At 40.8% G+C, this 22,080-nt stretch overlaps 1 protein-coding gene across 6 annotated transcripts in view; it reads left to right on the top strand.

Annotated features, from left to right (window-relative positions):
* The window catches only part of LOC129192313 (ryanodine receptor 3-like), a 159,920-nt gene that overhangs the window by 128,879 nt on the left and 8,961 nt on the right, over positions 1-22,080 (top strand). For 2 of the 6 annotated variants that reach the window (XM_054796205.1, XM_054796202.1), the window contains 28 exons: positions 731-971; positions 1,029-1,116; positions 1,200-1,292; positions 2,393-2,407; positions 3,077-3,247; positions 3,341-3,400; positions 3,962-4,096; positions 6,330-6,442; positions 8,012-8,108; positions 10,224-10,333; positions 10,463-10,514; positions 10,583-10,639; positions 10,706-10,805; positions 10,894-10,973; positions 11,042-11,118; positions 11,219-11,292; positions 12,765-12,782; positions 13,250-13,330; positions 13,410-13,498; positions 13,579-13,707; positions 14,384-14,488; positions 18,007-18,088; positions 18,223-19,538; positions 20,784-20,842; positions 20,941-21,115; positions 21,185-21,271; positions 21,351-21,548; positions 21,913-22,043. In XM_054796205.1, the coding sequence (XP_054652180.1) occupies positions 731-971; positions 1,029-1,116; positions 1,200-1,292; positions 2,393-2,407; positions 3,077-3,247; positions 3,341-3,400; positions 3,962-4,096; positions 6,330-6,442; positions 8,012-8,108; positions 10,224-10,333; positions 10,463-10,514; positions 10,583-10,639; positions 10,706-10,805; positions 10,894-10,973; positions 11,042-11,118; positions 11,219-11,292; positions 12,765-12,782; positions 13,250-13,330; positions 13,410-13,498; positions 13,579-13,707; positions 14,384-14,488; positions 18,007-18,088; positions 18,223-19,538; positions 20,784-20,842; positions 20,941-21,115; positions 21,185-21,271; positions 21,351-21,548; positions 21,913-22,043 (4,033 nt within the window). The remainder of the gene's footprint in view (positions 1-730; positions 972-1,028; positions 1,117-1,199; positions 1,293-2,392; positions 2,408-3,076; positions 3,248-3,340; positions 3,401-3,961; positions 4,097-6,329; positions 6,443-8,011; positions 8,109-10,223; positions 10,334-10,462; positions 10,515-10,582; positions 10,640-10,705; positions 10,806-10,893; positions 10,974-11,041; positions 11,119-11,218; positions 11,293-12,764; positions 12,783-13,249; positions 13,331-13,409; positions 13,499-13,578; positions 13,708-14,383; positions 14,489-18,006; positions 18,089-18,222; positions 19,539-20,783; positions 20,843-20,940; positions 21,116-21,184; positions 21,272-21,350; positions 21,549-21,912; positions 22,044-22,080) is intronic. The other 4 variants (XM_054796203.1, XM_054796206.1, XM_054796204.1 and 1 more) reach the window with 3 other exon arrangements.

Raw genomic sequence — 22,080 nt, 5'->3', positions numbered from 1 at the left:
AGCAAAAAAGATATACCACTTCCACACGTAATGGGAGGACAACTTTTTTCACTCTGCATTCGTGGCTGACTCAATGCAGAGTGCAAGTTAAGTTAATGACATGTAAAATAATGTCTCATCAATGTAACTTTACTGACGCCTAGTGGCCTGTGTAGAATACTACATATGACTTGTCTTTCAAGATTTTTGACTAATAGGCCATAGTCAACCATGAAACAGCGATGAATCATTGCAGCGTCAATGAAATGCTTTGCTGGGACGAAATGCATGATGGGAAGCCTATAAAATAGTATTTTTTTAATTTAAAACTCTTCTTGGTACTTGTATTGTATATGTCTTAGCTACCTTTTGAGTGTTAAGTTGCTTTGAGATGATTTTACTGTTCTTTTTAAGACGACACCGTGACTGTTATGAGTGTTATCATGAGTATTATAATGACCTCCTGCGATTTCCAATGGGTTGACAAGTTTGTCGTGAGTTCACTTGTAACTCGTGATTGGCTCCTGCCAAAGAAAGAGCTGCCGTTTCCTCACTGACTCGAGAGCGGCACAGTATTTAAACGATTAGTTGTAGTTATAAAGTCAAGGAGATGTTACGAGATTGGAACATAGCCACATATTAGCCGCACTGCTGTATAAGCCGCAGGGTTCAAAGTTTAAGAAAAAAGTAGTGGCTTATACACTGGAAATTACGGTGCATATTCTGCATGTTTTCACTGTTTGTGTTTCAGTGTATGTGCAGCCCATCATCAGCAAAGCCCGCACTGACCTGCTAAAGAGTCACTTCCTGCCAACGCTGGAGAAGTTGAAGAAGAAGACGGTGAAGGTGGTGGCCGAGGAGGAGCTGTTAAAGGCTGACAGCAAGGGAGACACCCAGGAGGCTGAGCTGCTCATCCTGGATGAGTTTGCTGTGCTCTGCAGGGACCTTTACGCCTTTTACCCCATGCTCATTCGCTATGTGGACAACAACAGGTGAGCTCATCGCTATTAGATGACTAAGGTCAAGGTCAAACCTCCCTCTGTGTGCAGATCCAGATGGCTGAAAGAACCAGACTCAGACTCTAATGAGCTCTTCAGAATGGTTGCTGAAATTTTTATCCTCTGGTGCAAATCACATGTAAGAAATCATGACAGCATAGATTGGACATCTGATTAAAAAGCTGATCAAATAGGATTTGTCTCTCTTTTTTAATTTCACAGAATTTTAAACGAGAGGAACAGAACTTTGTGGTCCAGAATGAAATCAACAATCTTTCCTTCCTGACTGGAGACAATAAAACTAAGATGTCAAAGGTTGGTTCACATCCATCACTCCATGCCAGTATAACAGTATTTACAGCATTTGATTGGTACAGTATTTACAAGAGATGCTCCGATCAGGGTTTAATGCTGCCGATTCCGATACCGATTACATGGTTTAACTGTAACCTTTTTGATATATTTATGATGAGTGCTATTGGCCGGGGACGCTGTAAAGGTGGGAAAAGTTAGGACAACTCCAAGGTGCCCATGGCAAATTGGTCATTATTAAAAAAATTAAAAAAAAAAAAAAAAATTTCATGAGGCACAAATTTCCTGGCTGCACTCTTGCTATTGGTTATATGATATGAAAAAAGGAACAATAAATAAATCACCTTAATTTAGACAAAAATATTATATTTTGCTTACTTTTTCAAGAGAACAAATATCACTTGTGAAACTTACAGAGGATGAGATGCCTTCTTTAAGGAGAGTACATTCTTTGATGGAGCGCTTCATGGCAAGACTTCTTCCATGTGAGAGAGCAGTCGGCGGTTCCACCGCTGAGAAAGGCTGGTCCTCTAGTCTGATGAATTCATTTGTATTTCAGGTTATTTGCTTAGCCTTCTGACTGTCATGCACATACGGGCGAGTGCTGACTATGTTGCTGCGCCGTAATCCTCGAAAACTCACCATGCTCCGTTAAGTTTTTGTTCTTAAAATGCAGTATTTAAACAATTAAACAACATTTAAACAATTTTACGTGCTACTGCAGCTTTCAAAAACTTTGAAATCTATTGGCAAGAAGCTTTGTTAGAAAAAAAAAAATTAACAAACTCACATTTGTAGTTTTTGTTTTATGTTTCTATTAATCTTGAGTTTGACTTTGTTGATCCTTGAATCAACCATATAAGAAAAACAATATGTGAACAAACTAACCAAAAATACTTTTATAACTTTGTAAATACACCAGTGTGACTTAATAGACGGGACTAACACACACACGTCAGAAGCAAATACTGCATTTTATTTGTGAACGTCAAATTCTTTGAAGGGATGGATTTCACTGCAGTGCACACAACAACGTGAGCCTCCATTAACTGTCACCCTTCTACCTACCTGTCTCTCTCTGCCTCTCTCTGTGTCTCATACAGTCCTTTAAGGAAAAGGTAGAGTGATGCAGTGCATGTTTCCATGGCAGCTGATTGGAAAAGACAATAGTGCATTGTGCCTCTGTGCTTTGTCATTTATAGTGAAGTCATATTATTATGTTTTCTGGTGTCTTTTTCTCCTTTTATTGCTGTGCGTGGCATAGTACATTTCCTTGTTCTTCATTGTCTTTTGGTGGGTGAAATAGTGAAATCTTATTGTGAAATGTGGAATCGTTTTGATTGTTAGATTGTGTTGTGTTTGGCCACTAATTGGCCTAAGTTTGCATATGTTGTTATGTGTGTGTTCTTATCTGTGTGGATATATGTATGCTTTTTTCAGAGCTTGCTGCTTCGATTTGGCTCAGTAGTGGAGGTTTCCTTTCCACTTTTTTGTGACATCTTGCTTTTGAAACAGAGACAGCTTGTTAGTTGTGTTTTCATCTGAGGTGTGAGATATTTATACGCTTCAGTGGAACATTAAGTGTTATCACAGATTGTGCCAGGGCTGACAAACAATGCCTTTATTGCTGTCGCTGGTTTTATTCTTATCCAGCCTCCCACTTTGTAATAAGATCAATGATAAATGATAATCCTGTACTTTGTGATTGAGTTAGACTGTTGACATGAAGAGTAAAAAGTTTCTTATTTCTCCTTCATTGTGTATTTTGTTTGCTGTATTTGTTTCAGTCTGGGGGACAGGACCAGGAGAGGAAACACAAGAAAAGGCGGGGTGAGTTCTATTCCATCCAGACATCACTGATCGTGGCCGCTCTGAAGAAGATGCTTCCCATCGGCCTCAATATGTGCACCCCAGGAGACCAGGAACTCATCTCCTTGGCCAAGACACGCTATTTGATGGTCAGACTAAAATCTGCCCATTTGAAAAAATGTGCAGCTTTGATAAAATGCCACATTTGATCCATGTCCAAGCTTTTGAATATTGTTTTACAGAGAGACACAGATGATGAGGTCAAAGATCACATCCGGCAAAACCTTCACCTCAGAGAAAAGGTGAGTGTGGAATTAATGCTCCCCTAACACTGCTTTCACCAACTGTTGGAAGCATATAATTCCTAAATGAACCAACTCAGAATAATACAACTGATGGAGTCTTAAGGACTAATGACAAAATTTTACAGTACTACAATTGAATTTACAGCGTACTCACACTAGACCAATCGTTTCATGCCCATATAAGGAACGTTTGGCTAGTGTGAGTACACTCAATTGCGACCAGGCTCAGCACGCTTTCCCTCTTTTGGCATGATCTGGAAGAGGTAGTCTAGGGCTCCGTTCACATGCTCATGTGGGCCATGGTACAAATGTACAGTGAGAACGCTGGCCAGAAGAGGAAGGGGGAATTGTGTCCAAGCCCAGTACAGTACGAACGACCTAGTGTTACTACACCCTTACTGAGCAACCCATTTTTTCACAAATGTTAATTTTTATACACTTGTGGCAATGGGACTGAATGAAACTTGAATTCTTGTGTGGCCCAATACTTTTGTCCTTATAGTGTATAATAACATTTGCTGTATCAGCTTGACATCCGTCTGTGATACCTGCCCCCAGTCTGAAGACCCTGCCGTGAGGTGGCAGATAAACCTTTACAAGGATATCATAATACGAGGCGAGGGACCTCCTGACCCTGAGAGGGTGGTGGACCGGATACAGAGAATCTCTGCTGCTGTCTTCAACCTGGAGCTGGTAGGAACGTTTGCACTTTCATACACTGTGTGGAGGTGTTGGCAGAAAACAGGTGGCACTTTGCTTTAGGTACATCTACTTCATCTCTGACATTAAAACTGCCTGTTTAACATAATGTTACAAAATGCAAAGAAAGAATAGAATCTCTGAACCGTGTGGTTTTCGATTGTTTTTCACATAATTAACCAGTATGGAGTGGGAGAGTGCTCCACCATGTGTGTGTATATACTGTATATATATACTGTGTGGACTGAAGGACAGCACAGAGGCGCTAATCATGGCAGCACAGGAGCAGGCCTTGAGCACAGGAGTAATACAGGCCCAGATTTACCACACCAGGCAGGATCCCAGGTGCAGGCTGTGCAAAGATGCCCCTGAAGCAGTCCAGCACCTAATAGCAGGGTGTAAGATACTGGCAGGAAAAGAATACATGGAACGCCATAACCAAGTAGCCGGTGTAGTGTACAGAAACATCTGTGCAGAATATGAACTGGAGACCCCTAGATCGCAATGGGAAACACCTCCCAAGATGGTGGAAAATGAGAGGGCTAAGATCCTGTGGGACTTCCGAATACAGATCGATAAGATGGTTGTGGCCAACCAACCGGACATCATGATCATGGATAAGCAGCAGAGGACAGCCATTGTGGTCGATGTAGCCATCCCCAATGATGGCAATATCAGGAAAAAGGAACACGAGAAACTAGAGAAATACCAAGGGCTCAAGAGAGAGCCTGGAAGGTGAACGCAACAGTGGTGCCCGTGGTCATAGGAGCACTGGGGGCCGTGTCCCCCACACTGGAGAATTGGCTCCAGCAGATACGTGGAGAAACATCAGACATCTCCGTCCAGAAGAGCGCAGTCCTAGGAACAGCTAAGATACTGCACAGGACCCTCAAGCTCCCAGGCCTCTTGTAGAGGACTCGAGCTTGAGATGAACAGCCACCCACCCTATCAGGGGAAATGGGGGGTGGGTGAGGGAAGAGTTGTGTGTATATATACTGCATATGTATATGTATATGTACAGTGGTGTGAAAAAGTGTTTTGTGATTTCTTATTTTTTTGCATGTTTGTCACACTTAAATGTTTCAGATCATCAAGAAAAATTAAATATTAGTCAATGACAACACAACTGAACACAAAATGCAGTTTTAAATGAAAATTTTGGGAGAAAAAAAATCCAAACCTAGATAGCTTCCCCTGTTAAAACAACTCAATTGAGATTAATTGAGATCTATCAGTCTGGGTATAAAAGCCATTTCTAAAGCTTTGGGATTCCAGCGATAATTTTTTGAAAACGGCTTCCAGAGTGGGAAATCTGAAAACACCGGCTTTTTATTGCCATGTAGACAAGCAAAACGCAACTTTTTGAAAACAATAAGGTCATGGCCCTGTCGCGATCACGTGACCAGAAGAGACAAGCCAACAAAATATCTGAATACTTTGACTGGCATGACTCACCACAGCTGATATTTTTTTGTTTTATACTCCAAAATGACTCGCAGAAGTAACTCCATTCCGTCGCCAGTCTAGACAAGCCTTGGAAAGCAGAAGACAATGGACTTTATGCTCATGCGTTCTATAGTTCTGGTGTCACGTGGTTCTGCCTGAATGTCTGTTTTACTTATCCTGGCACAGTGTGGATGCAAATTTTAAAAATGAAATAAAATCCCAGGAACATTTCCGTGTGGACAGGGCCACACGTTCCCTGTCCTTTCTCTGGTGTGTAGGGCAGTGCAGCTCTTTGTTGAAATTGATCAGCGGGCCTTATTTTTTATTGGGCTCGGGGGCCTATTCTGTGTGACCACACAGTGACTACTCAAAGTAATAATGTGACTAGGAACAATCCAATACATTCTGTATTGATCTACATTGCTGGTAAAGGTAGTTTTTCTGGTATGTAGTCTCGCTGAGTGGTTGGTGCCCTATCCATTTATTGTCCCAAAAGTGTTTTTATGCAAAGGGCAAAAAAACTCACAAAATTGGGAAAGTCATGAGTTTTCTTCTATTTACTGTGCCAAAATAATAGCTGTGAAAAAGTTAATTAAGACAATAGCGGTGGGCTAGGATTTTTGCACAGTACTGAATAGCACCAATGGATATTTTACCATTTTCCTGCCTGCATTCACTATCTCATGATCAGGTTGACAATGATTAACATGAATATAATCACTTAAAACACTTGAGCTGTGCGATATTATGTGTGTGATAAATGCACTGTTTCTACTATTAGGTGGAGCAGCCATTGAGATCCAAGAAATGTGTCTGGCAGAAGTTGCTGTCCAAGCAGAGGAAAAGAGCTGTCGTCGCTTGTTTCCGAATGGCTCCACTCTATAATCTACCGAGGTATTGCAATACAAATGTTATATTTACAGAATATCTGTGGTAAACGATGCTAAAAAACCTTTTAATAATCTGTCCATGAGAACACTTATTGGACATCTCCCTGTGATTGTTCTAGCATCTGTAACACCTTTCTTTGTGTTTTCTCTCTCTGAAACCTAATTTTTCACTTCCTGGATCGTGACCATGCATTAATGCACAGGCGCCGTCTGTGTGTTTGTAGGATAAATGTCTGGCCTGCAGATGTTTTCCCTTTTTCGAAAAGGGACACTAGCAATTTCATGCCCTACTGGTCTGTAACTCAATTACAGGAAGCCAGCTACAGTAGGAGGAAAACAATTATGGGGCCCAAGCAGTAGGCCGGCCACCTTCAATATGTGCTCAGAGGCGGCAACCTGCCTGCCTGGCAGCATGTCACATTCATTCAGACTTGTTGACAGTGAAATATGTCCCAGCATAGCAAACAATTACTACCCTATTTCCAATGCAGTCACATTTTGCTCTGGAGTACTATTTTACTGCATGTGAGGAGTAATGTCAAGTCAATTCAGTTGAAATCTTTGTTCTGTCCTCAGTGTCACACTCTATTGTACTTCCTCCCCACCTTAGGGACAAAAATAATAATTACTTCCTGAATGCCTACCGACATATTTGGCTGGAGAAAATGCATGAGAACTCAGGCTATGACAGTCTGCTCTCCATGCTGACGGTAACGTAGTCAACGTTGTTGCTGAGGCCATGCGCACCTCATGTAAAAACCCTCTGCTTCCTTCCAGGCACAATTCTTAACTTCCATTCAAATATCCACACTGGTTTCTCCACTGGTCTGTACATTAGGCAGTAAGGCATCGAGCTGAAAGATAGAGCAGATATAGCCACTCTAAATTAAGATATTGGGTGTAGATGAGGTCAAAGGTAAGATGTGTAGGTTAGTACTAGGATGGGCATACTAATTGTAATAGGTATAGTATATATTCATAATCATCTTTGAGAATGAAAAGATTAAAAAACTATGCTAGGATATGCTGTTTGCTGGTGAGTGAAATTATATTTGCATGCTTGTGGGGCATGTTATGTGTAGTTTACAAGGTCAAGGCTTACAAGGTCGGACCAGGAAGAGGGAGGGATATAATCCTTGCAGCCTGTCTGAACGCGAGCGCCCTCCAAATGGCTGCATACAGCAGCTTCAAGGCAACCAAGGCATAATTGAGCGCATTACTTGGCTGCAACCAGCAGAAGCGCTGTTGATGCCATCTCAATTTGTTTGTGGTCTAAAGAAGAACATGACATCAGCTTTGGCTAATAAGATTAACTACATCTATGCAGACCTCTGGGCAACATTAGTGCTCAATCAATCGCGTTGACTGATCCTCCTCAAAGCTAACAAGCAACCAATTTGTGACATGCTTTAGTCTCTGATATTTATCTTTATTAAACCATAAAGAATTCATGGCCAGTGGGATGTACCAGTACCCTGAACTAACCATTCTAAACCTCTCCTGAAGGGCCTGCTTCCCTCCTTTGCTCTGCTTTGATCTAACCCAGGCTAATGTCCTCTTACCCCCTCCGTAGGCATCGCTCTATTAACCTCTTCCTCCTGGCCTATCAGAGAATATGGATAGAAACAGAGGAGTACTCTTTTGAGGAGAAGCTAGTACAGGATCTTGCAGTAAGTACTAACAAAGGCCTTCCAGTACCTTTGTGTTGGTGGACGTGCTGTGGGGAGCCTTGGCCCTCCCCTGCCCCTCCTGCTTTACTTGTGATATTGTTTTGATGGCGTCTTCCATATTGCACTGGGTGACACCTGATCTTTCATAATGTTTCTTATCACCTGTCAGTGAGGTGGCCCATTTGTGTAGTAAGCATGGCATCACCACCGATGTCAGAGCGGCATCACCGAGTTGTCTTGTCTAAGTGCAGTGCTATGTTCAACAGCGCCTCAGCTTGCCAGTTTGATGTTTGGTTTGTGCTCTTTTCGTATTTATATTCTTCTTCCACTCGTTTAAAACCTGCGTAATAGCAGAAAAAAAAACATGTTTCTTTTTTTGGTTATGAGGTCCTCAATATTGGATGTTTTTTGCAAGAAAGCAGTGGAGAATAATGGTAGGAGAGCAATGATGTCATTGTATTGCCAGAGACTTAACCCAGCATCTAGTCGAAAAGCTCTGATGTCCCCCCACACTGCTCACTGCCACCAGGGGGAGTATTTGCATGGTATCTGGCAGGGGCTGGGCTAAGGCGTGTATACTTTGTGATCAATCCAACAACGTTTTCTTAAATGCCCTAAATCTGATTTTTTTCGTGCAAAGAAAGAAATGCTACTGAGTGGCAGCAACTGTATCGCCTGCCTGAGCCTGCATTTAAGAAGAAACCCTTGTTAATTCCAAAGCAAGCGTGACAGATATCATTGTTTTTGAGAACTGCTTCGTTCATTTTGTAGTATATCTTGACTACAGTGTACATGCGCAAATCCCTCCTCCAGTGGCTCTAAAAAAAATGAATGCATGCATTTTTTAGTTTCTGTGGTAGAATTCAGGTTAAGACTGTAATTGATTTATTTTTAAGCATACTTTGCATTGAACAAGAAGTCACAGTTTTCATGTTAAAATGCTGTGTTAACTAGTTATGTTGGTGTGTTGTTTGACACGGCTTAGCGATTATGAGGAAGTTGACAATACTACAACAAATTGACACATTTTTTCATAAAGATGACCCTTTTAGGTCACAAATTTACTGTATGTAGACAAAAATGTTTGACCATGTATCTCGACATTGACTTAAGTGACCACTTTTTAAGAACAAGGTTGACCTGGATTTTATGAGTTGTCGACATCAGTGTTGGGAGTAACAGTGTTAAAATAGTTTTCTATTAACTGGCAATCTACATATTAAGTTTGTCACAATGCTTTTACCGTTACCGGCAGTGAAATGTGGCTATTGTAGCTTCCGAAAAAGTCACACAGTCTGACGGTCTTTTTACATTTTTTTCTGACTTTTAACACGTCAACAGCAGTGCTCAGTTCCAACACTGTACAGCTCCAATTTACGCATGGTCCTCTCCACACCTACGCAACACTTCCTCATTCTCCACCAATCATCATGCGAGGTGCATTCACGGACATCGGAACTCTGAACATCAACAAAACACACACGCAGGTTGTTCTATTAAGCACTGATATGGTAAGCTCTCAACAGAACACGCCAGGTATTTGAAGGTTTTTCAAAAAAGGAACACTATTTACTTTCTGTGGTAACTAATTACATTTATGAAGGAGTAATTCTATGCTAATTCAAATGCTTTTTTGGGAAACTAATGAAGTATAGCTAATAAACTAAAGATAATTACTTTTTTAAAAAGTAATTTGCCCAACACTGGTCCACATAAATGGGTTCCATGATATAATTTTCTCATATAGTAATCTGGAACGGAAGTCACAGAGGAACAACTTTTCAAGAACTTTATGGCTCAGCATTATTTGGAAAAAATAGTTCAAATTATTCCAGTTTGATGTTGGAGGTTTGGATGTCCACAGAATGTTATACAACTGAATATGATATAACATTTAAACATGTAAAGTGGGCTCACGGAGAATCATGCTTATTTCCATTCTACGCCTTTACAAGCTGCTGCATGTCACCTGTGCATGAGAATATCCTTGTGCTTGATGGCCTGCATGCTTCCAGTGTATCCACATAGAAGCTTGTTGCGAAAAGGTGAGTCAGGTGGCCTCACAGTAGTGTAATATATCGTATAGTTCATAATGAGAGGCCTTGACTTGTCCAGAAAACACAGCCCAAAGTGGAAGAGGAGGAAGAGGAGGATGTTCGAAAACAGCCGGATCCTCTTCACCAGCTCATTCTGCATTTCAGCCACAATGCTTTGACCGAGTGCAGGTAAACACATACGCACACACACGTCTGAATGCTTTGCAATCGCGCTGGCCTGCTTCTCACTTCCACACCATCAGATGCGATTGTGTGCAAATTTTACCCGTACAATACTGATCATATTTTGTCCTTCAGCTCTTTGGAAGAAGATCCCTTGTATATTGCATATGCAGATATGATGGCAAAGGTACTTTAATGTCTTATTGGCTTGGACTGATACAAAAAGGGGTAGGTGTGACATATTTTCTCTCTTAGAGTTGTGCAGAAGGTGAAGAGGAGAACGATGAGGAAGAGAAAGACAAAACCTTTGAGGTATAACGGAAGCAGACACAATAATTATTTCACAGTACGGCGCATAATCCATGTTATGTCTTACAGGAGAAGGAAATGGAGAAACAAAAGATGTTGTACCAGCAGGCTCGACTGCACGACCGCGGGGCTGCAGAGATGGTGCTCCAGATGATTGGTGCTAGTAAAGGTAGCGTATCTTCACCGGTCCTCTCTCATAGAGTCACCACCTTTTGCCACCACCTAAGTATGATTTATAATATGTGGTCATCAATCAGGTCGACTTGTTGCTATGGTGACCTTTACCCTGAAACTGGGCATCTCTATTCTCAATGGAGGAAACATTCTAGTCCAGCAGGTAACGACCACCAGCAGAAATTCTGAAATAAATTTCAACCACCCACTTAACTTAATTGTTCTGTGCAGAAAATGTTGGACTACCTTAAAGAGAAGAGGGATGTCGGCTTCTTCAAAAGCCTATCTGGACTAATGATGTCTTGCAGGTACGGTACATAAAGACACTAACTTCTTGTTTTCCATTTTTTAGTTGTGCAACTGTGACTAAAATATTTTAATCCAACATTGCACTATTTCTCCTGTTAGTGTCCTGGACCTGAATGCATTTGAGAGGCAAAACAAAGCAGAAGGTCTGGGGATGGTTACTGAAGAAGGATCAAGTAAGTAACTGACTATTGTTGATCTTATCTGAGTTATAGTCCACAAAAAGGTAAATAATGTTAGTAATCTAAATGTTATTTTCTTTTGACAATACCATTTATACAATAAATTATATAATTCAGATAATTTATGTTTCTGCCACTTCAACCCACTATCTATTTTATTTTAAATCTATTTTTTCAAGAGATATGCTCCATAGCGTTATAGTTTCTTCTTTGACACATCATGCCAACAAGTGAAAGTGTGCCCCCTAGTGTTCACATCGTACTAACGGAATAATATAATAACACACTTAATAGAATACGAAAATACAAAGAACAAAGCCAAACCTAACCTTTTAAACCGTAAAGAGACTGTATGCAACTCGCTCCCAATTACATTTTTGTGTGCAGATAACGATGTACCTCAATGTTTACTGAGATTGTTCAGTTGCGTCCTTGTTTCCCAGTAATGTTTTGCAGATTTTTTAGATTTTGTAGATGGCAAGCAAATGTTTTGCGTCCATTTCTTGTTGATGAGTTGATTAGAAGTCTTCACAGAGATTTTAAAGGCTTCAGAAGCTTCTTGCTGACAAACATATTTTGCTGTCATAAAGAGGGTTTATAGTTTTTTGTTGTGAGCCAATACTTTCTGCATTTCTCATTTTCATTAGCATTTTGTAGTTCCAAAAATATTTTAACTTTGGTTTTAGTAACCACTTTGGTTGTTCTTGGTCCCTGCAAACTCGAGTATGTACATATTCTGCTCCAGCAGCCACCATTCTTGCTGTTTTCTTTAGCTTTTTTACCATTATGATGACTGTCTCAGGAACTCTTCAATAACTTTTCCTAAAATGAACGATTTCCACTTGTAGAACAGCGCGTGTATGCAGAGGTTTTGCTCTGATTTTACTTGATGTCTCGCGCCGACTACACTTGTTTGAACCTTATCTATCCTCCATGATGACGACAACTGGACGTGTAATGCATGCAACATGCAACTTAGCAATTATGTGGGAGGAAGCACCTGAGTGGAAGTCCAATATGCTAACCACTCAGATAATATTTTCCTTCCTTTTTAAACTATTCATAGGTGCTGTATGGTATCGGTACTCGTTATGATACAATGCAATTTTACACCACTGCATTGCTAAACCATTACTTCTCTGACAGTGTCCATCAAAACTGTTAATATCTTTATGAAAGCTGAATTTCCCTACAGGTCTTTTATTGAATGTCATTATATGTGTTTTTGGGTGTCCCTAATGATCAGTGTGTAACGTGCTTCATCATGCATATTCCAGCTCATTTCCATTTCATGAGTTCAGGCATAAGTGATGGTAACTTTGTGTGTTTTCGATGCTAAGCAGAGTTATAGCTGGAGTACTATCATTCTCTCCTGTGGTTGTGACTAAATATCAGTGTCTTCTCCTTTGCTTATGTCTGCTTTCTGTGTGTTCCTCTGATCATGTTTTTTATGTCATCGGTTGCAGTCAACGTGAGTGAGCGGGGTAAATACATGGTTTAGATTCTCCCCTACTCTTCTTTATAATGCTATCATCTTGATTGCTCCCCCCTTGACCCTTCCTCCTGCTTCCTCTCCTCTGCACCCGGAATGCAATAAAAGCACCATTATTCACCTGGCCTGACGGAACACATGCATGCTCATTTTAACATGTGGTACTACATAGTTTGTTCAGTTGAGGGAGGAACAAGTCAATGCTTGTCAGATATTTTGATTTTCCTTCATTTGGATTATACTAACCTGCGGAAGATAAGAGTTAAATCTCACAATGCTTTGTTTGCGCCAACAAACAAAGCATTGCTGGTGTTTAACAACACAGCTCATTTTTATTTTTATTACGATATCTACATTTAATATGCACCTGGCATACAAGAAAGCAGATTTACAGTTACGCAAAAACATTTCTTTGTAATCACTAAAACAAGCAGTTCATTCTTTTTTTTGGCTCCACAGGTTCCAAAGTCCTGCAGAATGATGAGTTCACAAAGGATCTTTTTAGGTTTCTACAGCTTCTGTGTGAGGGACACAACAATGGTATGCCCATACCCACTAAAAACAACTTTATCAACAATGTCATGTACAAATCTTAATGATATGAACACATTATTTGCAGATTTTCAGAACTTTCTGAGGACACAGACGGGTAACACAACAACAGTCAACATCATTATTAGTACTGTAGACTACTTGCTCAGACTTCAGGTTGGACATTTTGACTTTGCCATAAATATACTGTATAGGTAGTGCATTGTTTATATTGTCTGTCTGATTTCTCCTGCTAGGAATCCATCAGTGATTTTTATTGGTACTACTCTGGAAAAGATATTATTGATGAGGCTGGTCAGAGGAATTTCTCCAAAGCACTTGCAGTCGCTAAGCAGGTCTTCAACTCATTAACTGAGTATATACAGGTACTATCACAATCACAACATAACAAGAGTAATCTGAGTGCAAATTGATTATTTATCAACTGTGATTAGGTGATGTCCGATAATATCGATCCACCGATAGTATCAGCTGATATTGGCACACTGGTGCGCAAGTGAGACCACATCAAACTGCACAGTCTTCAACAAGATTGCAAGCTCAGTATGTCCACGATGTGGAACGCGCGAAACAGAAAACCAAAATAAGGACACAAAACAGGAAATGATGTGAAAACTAAGGAAAACCAAAACTTAAGTCCAACCTGTCATGGAAAACATGACATAACGCATTGGTTCTACAAGGGGGGAGTAAGGCGTCTTCCTTCAATACTTCTAATATAACACCTTAGGAAGAAGCACAGAATTTCACACACAGTGTTGTGGCACTTTTTCTATACGTTGTATTACACATTGTGTAATACTTGTCTACATATTTGTCTTATTTTGCACAAACAGTGTTTATTTGTGAATTGCATCCAAAGGCATCACAGTAAAGGAAGCATGATATGTTCATTACACAACATTAGTTTGAGGGAAGAGCTGCTGTCTCTATTGGTGTTGTTTGGTATCGGTATCGGTAAAATGTGCTGGACAATATTGGATCGAATATCGGCAAGAAAGCCAAAATGACGCATCTCTAACTGTGATCTGTTTGGTGCAGGGTCCATGTATAGGGAACCAGCAGAGCCTGGCTCACAGCAGACTGTGGGATGCAGTTGTGGGCTTCCTGCATGTTTTTGCCAATATGCAGATGAAGTTATCCCAGGTAGGTAGTCTGCGCCTGTATTTGTCTTTTCTGCAGTTTTACACTCGTAATCCACTATACTTTCACACAACAAGTCTACTTTTTCATTTTAAGAGGAGGGAGGGGTGACAGACACACAAGAAATGATGATGGGCTAAAGGTAGAATACAATTTTATGATAAGCCAATCAGTGCCGCAGTTCAAGTAGGTGTGTGTTGTTGTAACAAACCTCAAACGCTGCAAACAGCTACGCAAGAGACTGAGATGCAACAATGGCAAGTCCGAAGCTGTCTGTAGAGTTAAAAATTTGTTTGGACAAAATCAAAGCCACGGAATATATAATTAATCTTTTGTTGTTTTTTTTTTTTTTTTAATGATTTTTTTGGTCAAATTTGACCTATTTGAAAATATGCAGTTAAATAAAAACACCACATGACTGTACTACTAGTAATGGGTGGAAAAGTTAGGACAATTCCAAGGGCCCCAAAAAACTGGTGAAAATTAAAATCTGATTTCGTTAAGTGGGTTGAATTTTTTTATTTTCAAATATCATAAACGATTAAAAACAATCTCTTAGTTTTTATTGTTTTTTATTTTCAAATATCATAAACGATTAAAAACAATCTCTTAGTTTTTATTGTTTTTGGCAGTAAAACGTCAATTCACATTGACCAAAAAGTAAACATCCATATTGACCAACCACCCCTGTATGTCTGCATGAAATGGTTTGGTCTTCTCTTAGCTCGCAGAAGGTGCTTTGTAGCAGCTACAATGTTGAATAGTGATGGAAATTTTGGCTCTTTTTGGAGAGCCAGTTCTTTTGGCTCGGCTCCCAAGTGGCTCTTCGGATTAAATTTTTCTTGATTTAATTTCTTACCAAAATATGTGTATTGTGTAAAATGAGTTACTAATGTAAAAGATACATGACATCAAATGTTTATTATTTAAATGGGTTTATTTAAACCTCAATGAGCAGCTACAAAAATAATGTTATATTATAAATAAAATACAAAAGACCCATCTCAATAAACAAATCAAGTCAAAATATGTCAAATCTCTTCATGCAAATTTCTCACGAACAAATAGGCTCTAAGAGCACCACTGCGTGTGTTTAACCCAGCCCCTCGCCCTGCTCAGTGTGGACACAGAGACGCCCCCACACGTCTTCACCAATGATATTCACCCTTAACAGAAAAAAAAGACGAGGAAAGAAAACAAATCGGCTCCCAATTGGCTCCCTTCTGTCTTTCATTTCAAAGAGCCGGTCTGAGAGCTGATTCGTTTGCGACCGACACATCACTAATGTTGAATGAGATTGCTTACTCGTACTCTACACAAGGCTACACAATTTACGTGACTTACCTCCCCTTGAAAGGAGGCCTCCATCATTGCCGTCTCCAGCCACTACGTCCAGAAGAGATCCTCCTGGTATGCCCTCCACCCAAATAAACTTAAGTGCACCCGCCCTACTAAAGCGGCTTCCTCCATTCCACAATTCACACCTGCCCCAAAGCGCACTGTGTCGAAATCACCAATGTACTCATCAAGTTCCTCCTCCCCATCATCCAACAGCGGAGATAAAAACCCACCCTCCACTTTCCTCGTCCTCTTTTCCCCATAACAACTTTAATAGTGGGTGACTCAATTGTCAGAAAAGTCCATTTCTTCAATGCTTTCACACGATGTGTCCCCAGTGCTAAAGTCCTTGCCATACTCCAGATGCTCCCCTCTCTTCTTCAAACCTTGCCAGACTCTAGAGTGGTAGTCCACGTGGGTGTGAACTACACATCCTTCCATCAGTCGGAGAGCACCAAAAAGCACTTTGATAAACTCATGGACTCCCTGAGCAGCTGCAGCAAGGCTGTATTGATTAGTGGACCGATCCCCACAGCTGGCAGAGGACCCGGATGCTTCTTTAGAATTCTGAGACTAAACCCCTGACTTCCGCCTGCCTGCATAACATGACACATTCCATCCTATTCCAACTTCAATCTGTTTTGGAACCGCTTTTCCGTGTATAAGCAAGATGGTATCCATCCAAACCACCACGGAAGCTACATGCTTTCAGCTAACTTGCAGTTTGCCATACAAAGCCATGTCATAATGCAATGCGTACTGGAAACACCATCGGCTCTGCACATGTGCGAGACGTACGTACGTCACTTGCTCTTCTCTCAAATTTTTACGATAGCGCTTCTGCGACGTCACGTACTGTGGTGGTTATTATTTTTTTAATGTATGAACATAAATAGTCAATAACCATACTTAATATACTGTTGGGGGGTTATTTTATTCGCAACTCTTAATAAAAGACTTCATTACCATGCGAATGTTTCTATCATCTTTATTCACCAAGACTGAGCTACGTTAAAACTTCCACAAAGCGCCGCAGGTGCAAACGTCATATCTGGTTACATATAATAAACATGAATAAATACAATAAAACAACACATAAAATGCAGTGATATTTGAAACAACCATAAGCAAAAATATTCTGGAGTTGAGCTGATAAAGCGTCCTCTACAGTGTTCTCAGTCTTTTAAGTGCAGACTGCCTACAGTCCAGAAAACTTGGCAATTACGTTTTCACTTTCAGTGAAATAGCAACTGGTAGATTGCAAAAAAGTACATCATATTTCTTAGATGCTCACCAGTTTGATGACTCAGCGTCACCATTCATTCATCAATATCTTAAAATTAGTATCATAGCTCGGCCTGTGTTTTCTAACTTGCCCAATTTTGGCACCACTGTTTTTGAGCCGGTCTCTGTGTCGCAGCTGCATCTTTTCAGGTCACTGGTGTGTGTGAGTGACAAGAATAAATGCGCTGACCTGTTTAATTCATTCGGCCTCACCTGTTGGTTATTTATGGATGGATGGATGGATGGATGGATGGATGGATGGATGGATGGATGGATGGATGGATGGATGGATAGATGGATGGATGGATATTTCACATTTCCAGCAGCTCTGCAAAATAGTCTTAATGAACTTAATCACTTAAAAATAAAACAAACACTGCAAGATAAAATTCAGTATTGTTATTAACGCATCTGATATAATAAAAGATAATGTAATTAATATAATTTTGGCTATTTATTTTGTCATCAGTATGTATGTACAGTATGTAGCCACTAGAGGTCCTTCTTAAGTCATAGAAAATTCAATATTAGTGCAGTTCACACATCTATGTATATATTTGCTGTAACAAAGTCTGTAACATTGTGTTTTATTCTTAATGTAAATGAAGACAGCAAAAAATGGCCTCCTGCTGACCACAAAGTTCCTCATTTGACAATTGAGGTCACAGTGAGAGGCAAAGGCAGAGTGGAAGCTTATGAAAGTGTACTTCAGATTGATGATGTGCTCAGCCCAGACGTGATAAAGACCCCAAATGAGTCACACTGACCATACCATCTGTTTTAGCCTGAAAAATAACATTAACCCTAGTGCTGATGGATAGAGGCTAGCTAGAAGCACCCTATGGGGCCTTGGAGGATGGTTTGTCTTATGTCTCTATTCTGTCTTTATCCTCTAACAGGACTCCAGTCAGATAGACCTGTTAAAGGAGCTACTAGACCTGCAGAAGGACATGATCGTCATGATGCTCTCTCTTCTAGAAGGTAACATTTCTTTCTTTTCTTCTTTGAGTCCTTGGAGGCCTTTATAGCTGCAATATGCAAGCAGATTTATGTATCAAACATTGTGTTTGCTCGGAGTAACAAAGTAGATGACATCAATTTCCTTTTCTTCACAGGAAATGTTGTCAATGGGACAATTGGAAAACAAATGGTGGACACCTTGGTGGAATCATCGAGCAATGTAGAGATGATCCTCAAGTTTTTTGACATGTTCCTCAAGTTGAAGGATCTGACCACCTCGGACAGCTTCAAGGTCTACGATCCTGAGAGCAAAGGTTTCATTTCGAAGAAGGATTTCCAGAAGTCCATGGAGAACCAGAAGCAATATTCCCAGTCTGAGATCGAGTTTCTTCTGTCTTGTGCCGAGGCGGATGAGAACGACATGTTCAACTACGTACAGTTTGTGGAGAGATTTCATGAACCCGCAAAGGACATTGGCTTCAATGTGGCTGTCCTGCTAACCAACCTCTCGGAGCACATGCCTCACGATGGTCGCCTCTCCACGTTCCTCGACCTGGCCGAGAGTGTCCTCAGCTACTTTGAACCCTATTTGGGTCGTATTGAGATCATGGGTGGAGCCAAGCGCATCGAGCGAGTATACTTTGACATTAGCGAGTCAAGTCGGACCCAGTGGGAGAAGCCTCAGGTAAAGGAGTCCAAGCGACAGTTCATCTTTGACGTGGTCAATGAAGGTGGAGAGAGCGAGAAGATGGAACTCTTTGTGAACTTCTGCGAGGACACCATCTTTGAGATGCAACTAGCATCTCAGATTTCAGAGCCGGACCCGGTGGAGCGTCAGGAGGAAGATGACGAAGACGACAGTCTGAGTGTGGGGGAGAACCAGGAGGAGGAAGAGGAGAAGAGTGTTATGTTAGAGTCTTCGTCAGCCTTTACCATCGCTTGCATCTCAATGAGAAAAAACATCTGCCACTTCCGCCAACTTCTCACTCTCAAGAGCATGAGACGGCAGTACAGGAAATTCAGGAAGATGAGTGTGAAGGAGACTGTGCACAGCTTCTTTGCTTTCTTCTGGATGATCATCACCGGCCTCTTCCAGTTTGTTTACAGCTTGATTTGGGGTTTCTTCCATATTTTATGGACCACAATGTTTGGGGGCGGCCTTGTTGAAGGGGCTAAGAATATGAAGGTGACGGACATTCTGGGGAACATGCCGGACCCCACCCAGTTTGGGATCCATGGAGATGTGCTGGAGACGGAGAAGATGGAAGCCAGTGAAGCATCGGCATTGACTGAGATGGGTCACATGGTTCAGGGGCAAGCAGTGGAGGCAGACCTGATGGCAGAGCTGCTCAACATTCAGCCTAAGAAGGAGGGAAAGCACGGTGCGGAGCCCGGATTGGGGGATGTATCTGAGGTGGTGGTCGGCGATGCTCCATCCATAGCCAGTGCTGTCAGGCAGAAGAAGGCCCAGGTTAGTGCCAGTCTTCAATCCAATGGTGTTTTGTGTTTGTGGAAATAATTCCTGTATGCAGGCTATAAACAAGGAAGCTAGCTGCTGATGTGTTTTTTTAAATACATTTCTCTTCCAAATGAACTACAACAAATAACACAGACCACAAATAGTTTCAGAAAACATCTTTAGTAGGGAGTCTGATATTATCAGCCACCAATAATTTTTGGTCTGATACTGGCATAAAAATATGATATCAGCCAACATCTGTATCATTTTTTCCCCTATAATAAAAGCCGATACAGAGCTTTTAGCGCCAAGGTCGCAAATTCGCAACTCTGCTGAACTTGCTGCGTCATTAAGCTAATACTGTGCTACTCACAAGTCTGAGAATAAGGTAACTCAGATCTAAACAAACAGAGTAACAACAACATAACTTGAAACCACGGGGGGGGTTACCATTCCACACACTAGTCTTACTCACTGTGTTTTTTAAAGAAAGAGCTAAAAAACACATCACACAGCAACGTAATAGGTAGATAACAACAGACAAGACACTACCAAAAAATAATGCAGAATAACCGACAACTATGTGAACTCTAAACATGTAACTTAGTGGCTGTTTACAACAACAGTACAGCAAAGCACGCAGGGAAACAGGAAGCACTGTTGTCAAAACCATATACATAGGCGCCGCTTTGCTGAGCCGTACGTCAGCGTCGCCGCCATATTGGATGTGGCAAGGCTGCGCTGTAAGTGAACACAAGGAAATGTACTTCATAAAACGCCTTTTTAATGCCTCTCGTTTATACATTCACACACGCACTAATATACTTGGGAAACAGCTAGGCACCAAAAACAATGTATTTGATCTTCTCAGATGGATAAGATAAGAACTTTATTGATCCCACACAGTAGTAATTCACATGGCATCAGCTTTAGAGCACAAAGTAATGCCGAAAAAACATACGAAGTATATATAGATATATATATCTATATATATAGAGATATATATATCATAATATATATCTATCATAAATAATAATCAGCAAATTCATGCACTCACGACTCATGCACAGGCACATGCCCGTATTGTGCGCACACATACACACAGTCTTAGAGAAGCTATTGGCAATCAGCAATCATGGCTGAGCAGGAAGAGGGTGGTATATACACTAGTATGTTGGAACACTAGTACTCCCATTGCAGTACCTAACCATGACAGGCAGCACCCTTAGAGAGCTTAAATGTGTCTTATTGTCATAGATGGCTGCAAAGAAGAGAGCTTCAAATGGAGACTACAAATCTGACTCAGAAAAAGCAGAGTGAGTTTTTTTTATACAATTGTATTGGAGATTTGTGATCTCCTATTCATGTGAGTTATCTTACTGTATTTCACCTAATGTGATGTTTCCTGGTGCAGCTCTGAAGATGGTGAGAAGAAGGACCATGACAAGGCCAAAGATGAAGCCCCTCCCGAGCTCTCATTGGAGGAGAAGAAAGCCCCTAAAAAGAGACTCGGCCTGAAGAAAGATCCACCAGAGGCCTTCACAGCGAGCTTCTTTGCTGGCTTGGAAATCTACCAGACCAAGATGCTGGTCAGTTTTTTGTCCTCTATAGCAGATAAATATTTGGTGAAAATGTCTTTAATATTGTTTAATTTACAGAACTACCTGGCCAGAAACTTCTACAACCTGCGATTTTTGGCACTTTTTGTTGCATTTGCAATCAACTTCATTCTTCTTTTTTACAAAGTGAGTTGAATGCATTATTAAAAATACTATCAAATAATAATTTATAAGGAATACTGTAAATAATTCTAAATGTTATCAGGTGACTGGCGATAACACGGATGATGACGACCCTTGGAATGGTCGAGGAAGAACTGGGCAGGAGGAAGAAGAAGAAGGCTCTCTCGAATATTTTATCTTGCAAGAGAGCACAGGTTATATGGCACCAACTCTTCGCTGTCTGGCAATACTGCACACTATTATATCTTTTTTGTGTGTGGTCGGATACTACTACCTGAAGGTACACGTACATCATTATTAACTACTGATAAACTAACAAGTACACTATATGGACAAAAGCATTGGCCTTCCTACACTTTATATGCGTGCTTGTCAATTCTATTTGTTCAGCTTTTTAAACCACCCTTAAAAGTAAATGAAGTGCTGCAAAGCCACTGATGATGAGCATTGTGAATTCTGTCCTTAGAGAGGCCATGACAAAAAATAATTGAGAACGACTGCCTAAGGGACATTTGTCTATCAAGGTTCCACTGCACTTTTGTCCTTATAGTGTACTTTCCAAATGAAACAATCTATAATAAAGATGTTTACAACACTGTACAGGAATATATAATTGTGTGTGTGTTTGTGTGTGTGTGTATAAGGTGCCACTGGTGGTGTTCAAGCGTGAGAAGGAGATAGCCAGGAAATTGGAGTTTGCTGGCCTCTACATCACAGAGCAGCCGTCAGACGATGACATTAAAGGACAGTGGGACAGGCTGGTCATTAACACGCCGTGCGTCTACCTTGCTCGTTGACATCATTGCTTTGAC

The sequence above is a fragment of the Dunckerocampus dactyliophorus genome, chromosome 13 (genome assembly GCF_027744805.1).
Source record: "Dunckerocampus dactyliophorus isolate RoL2022-P2 chromosome 13, RoL_Ddac_1.1, whole genome shotgun sequence".
Taxonomy (NCBI): Eukaryota; Metazoa; Chordata; class Actinopteri; order Syngnathiformes; family Syngnathidae; genus Dunckerocampus; species Dunckerocampus dactyliophorus.
Note: the sequence above shows the minus strand (reverse complement) of the source record. Positions and strands in the feature narration are given on the sequence as shown.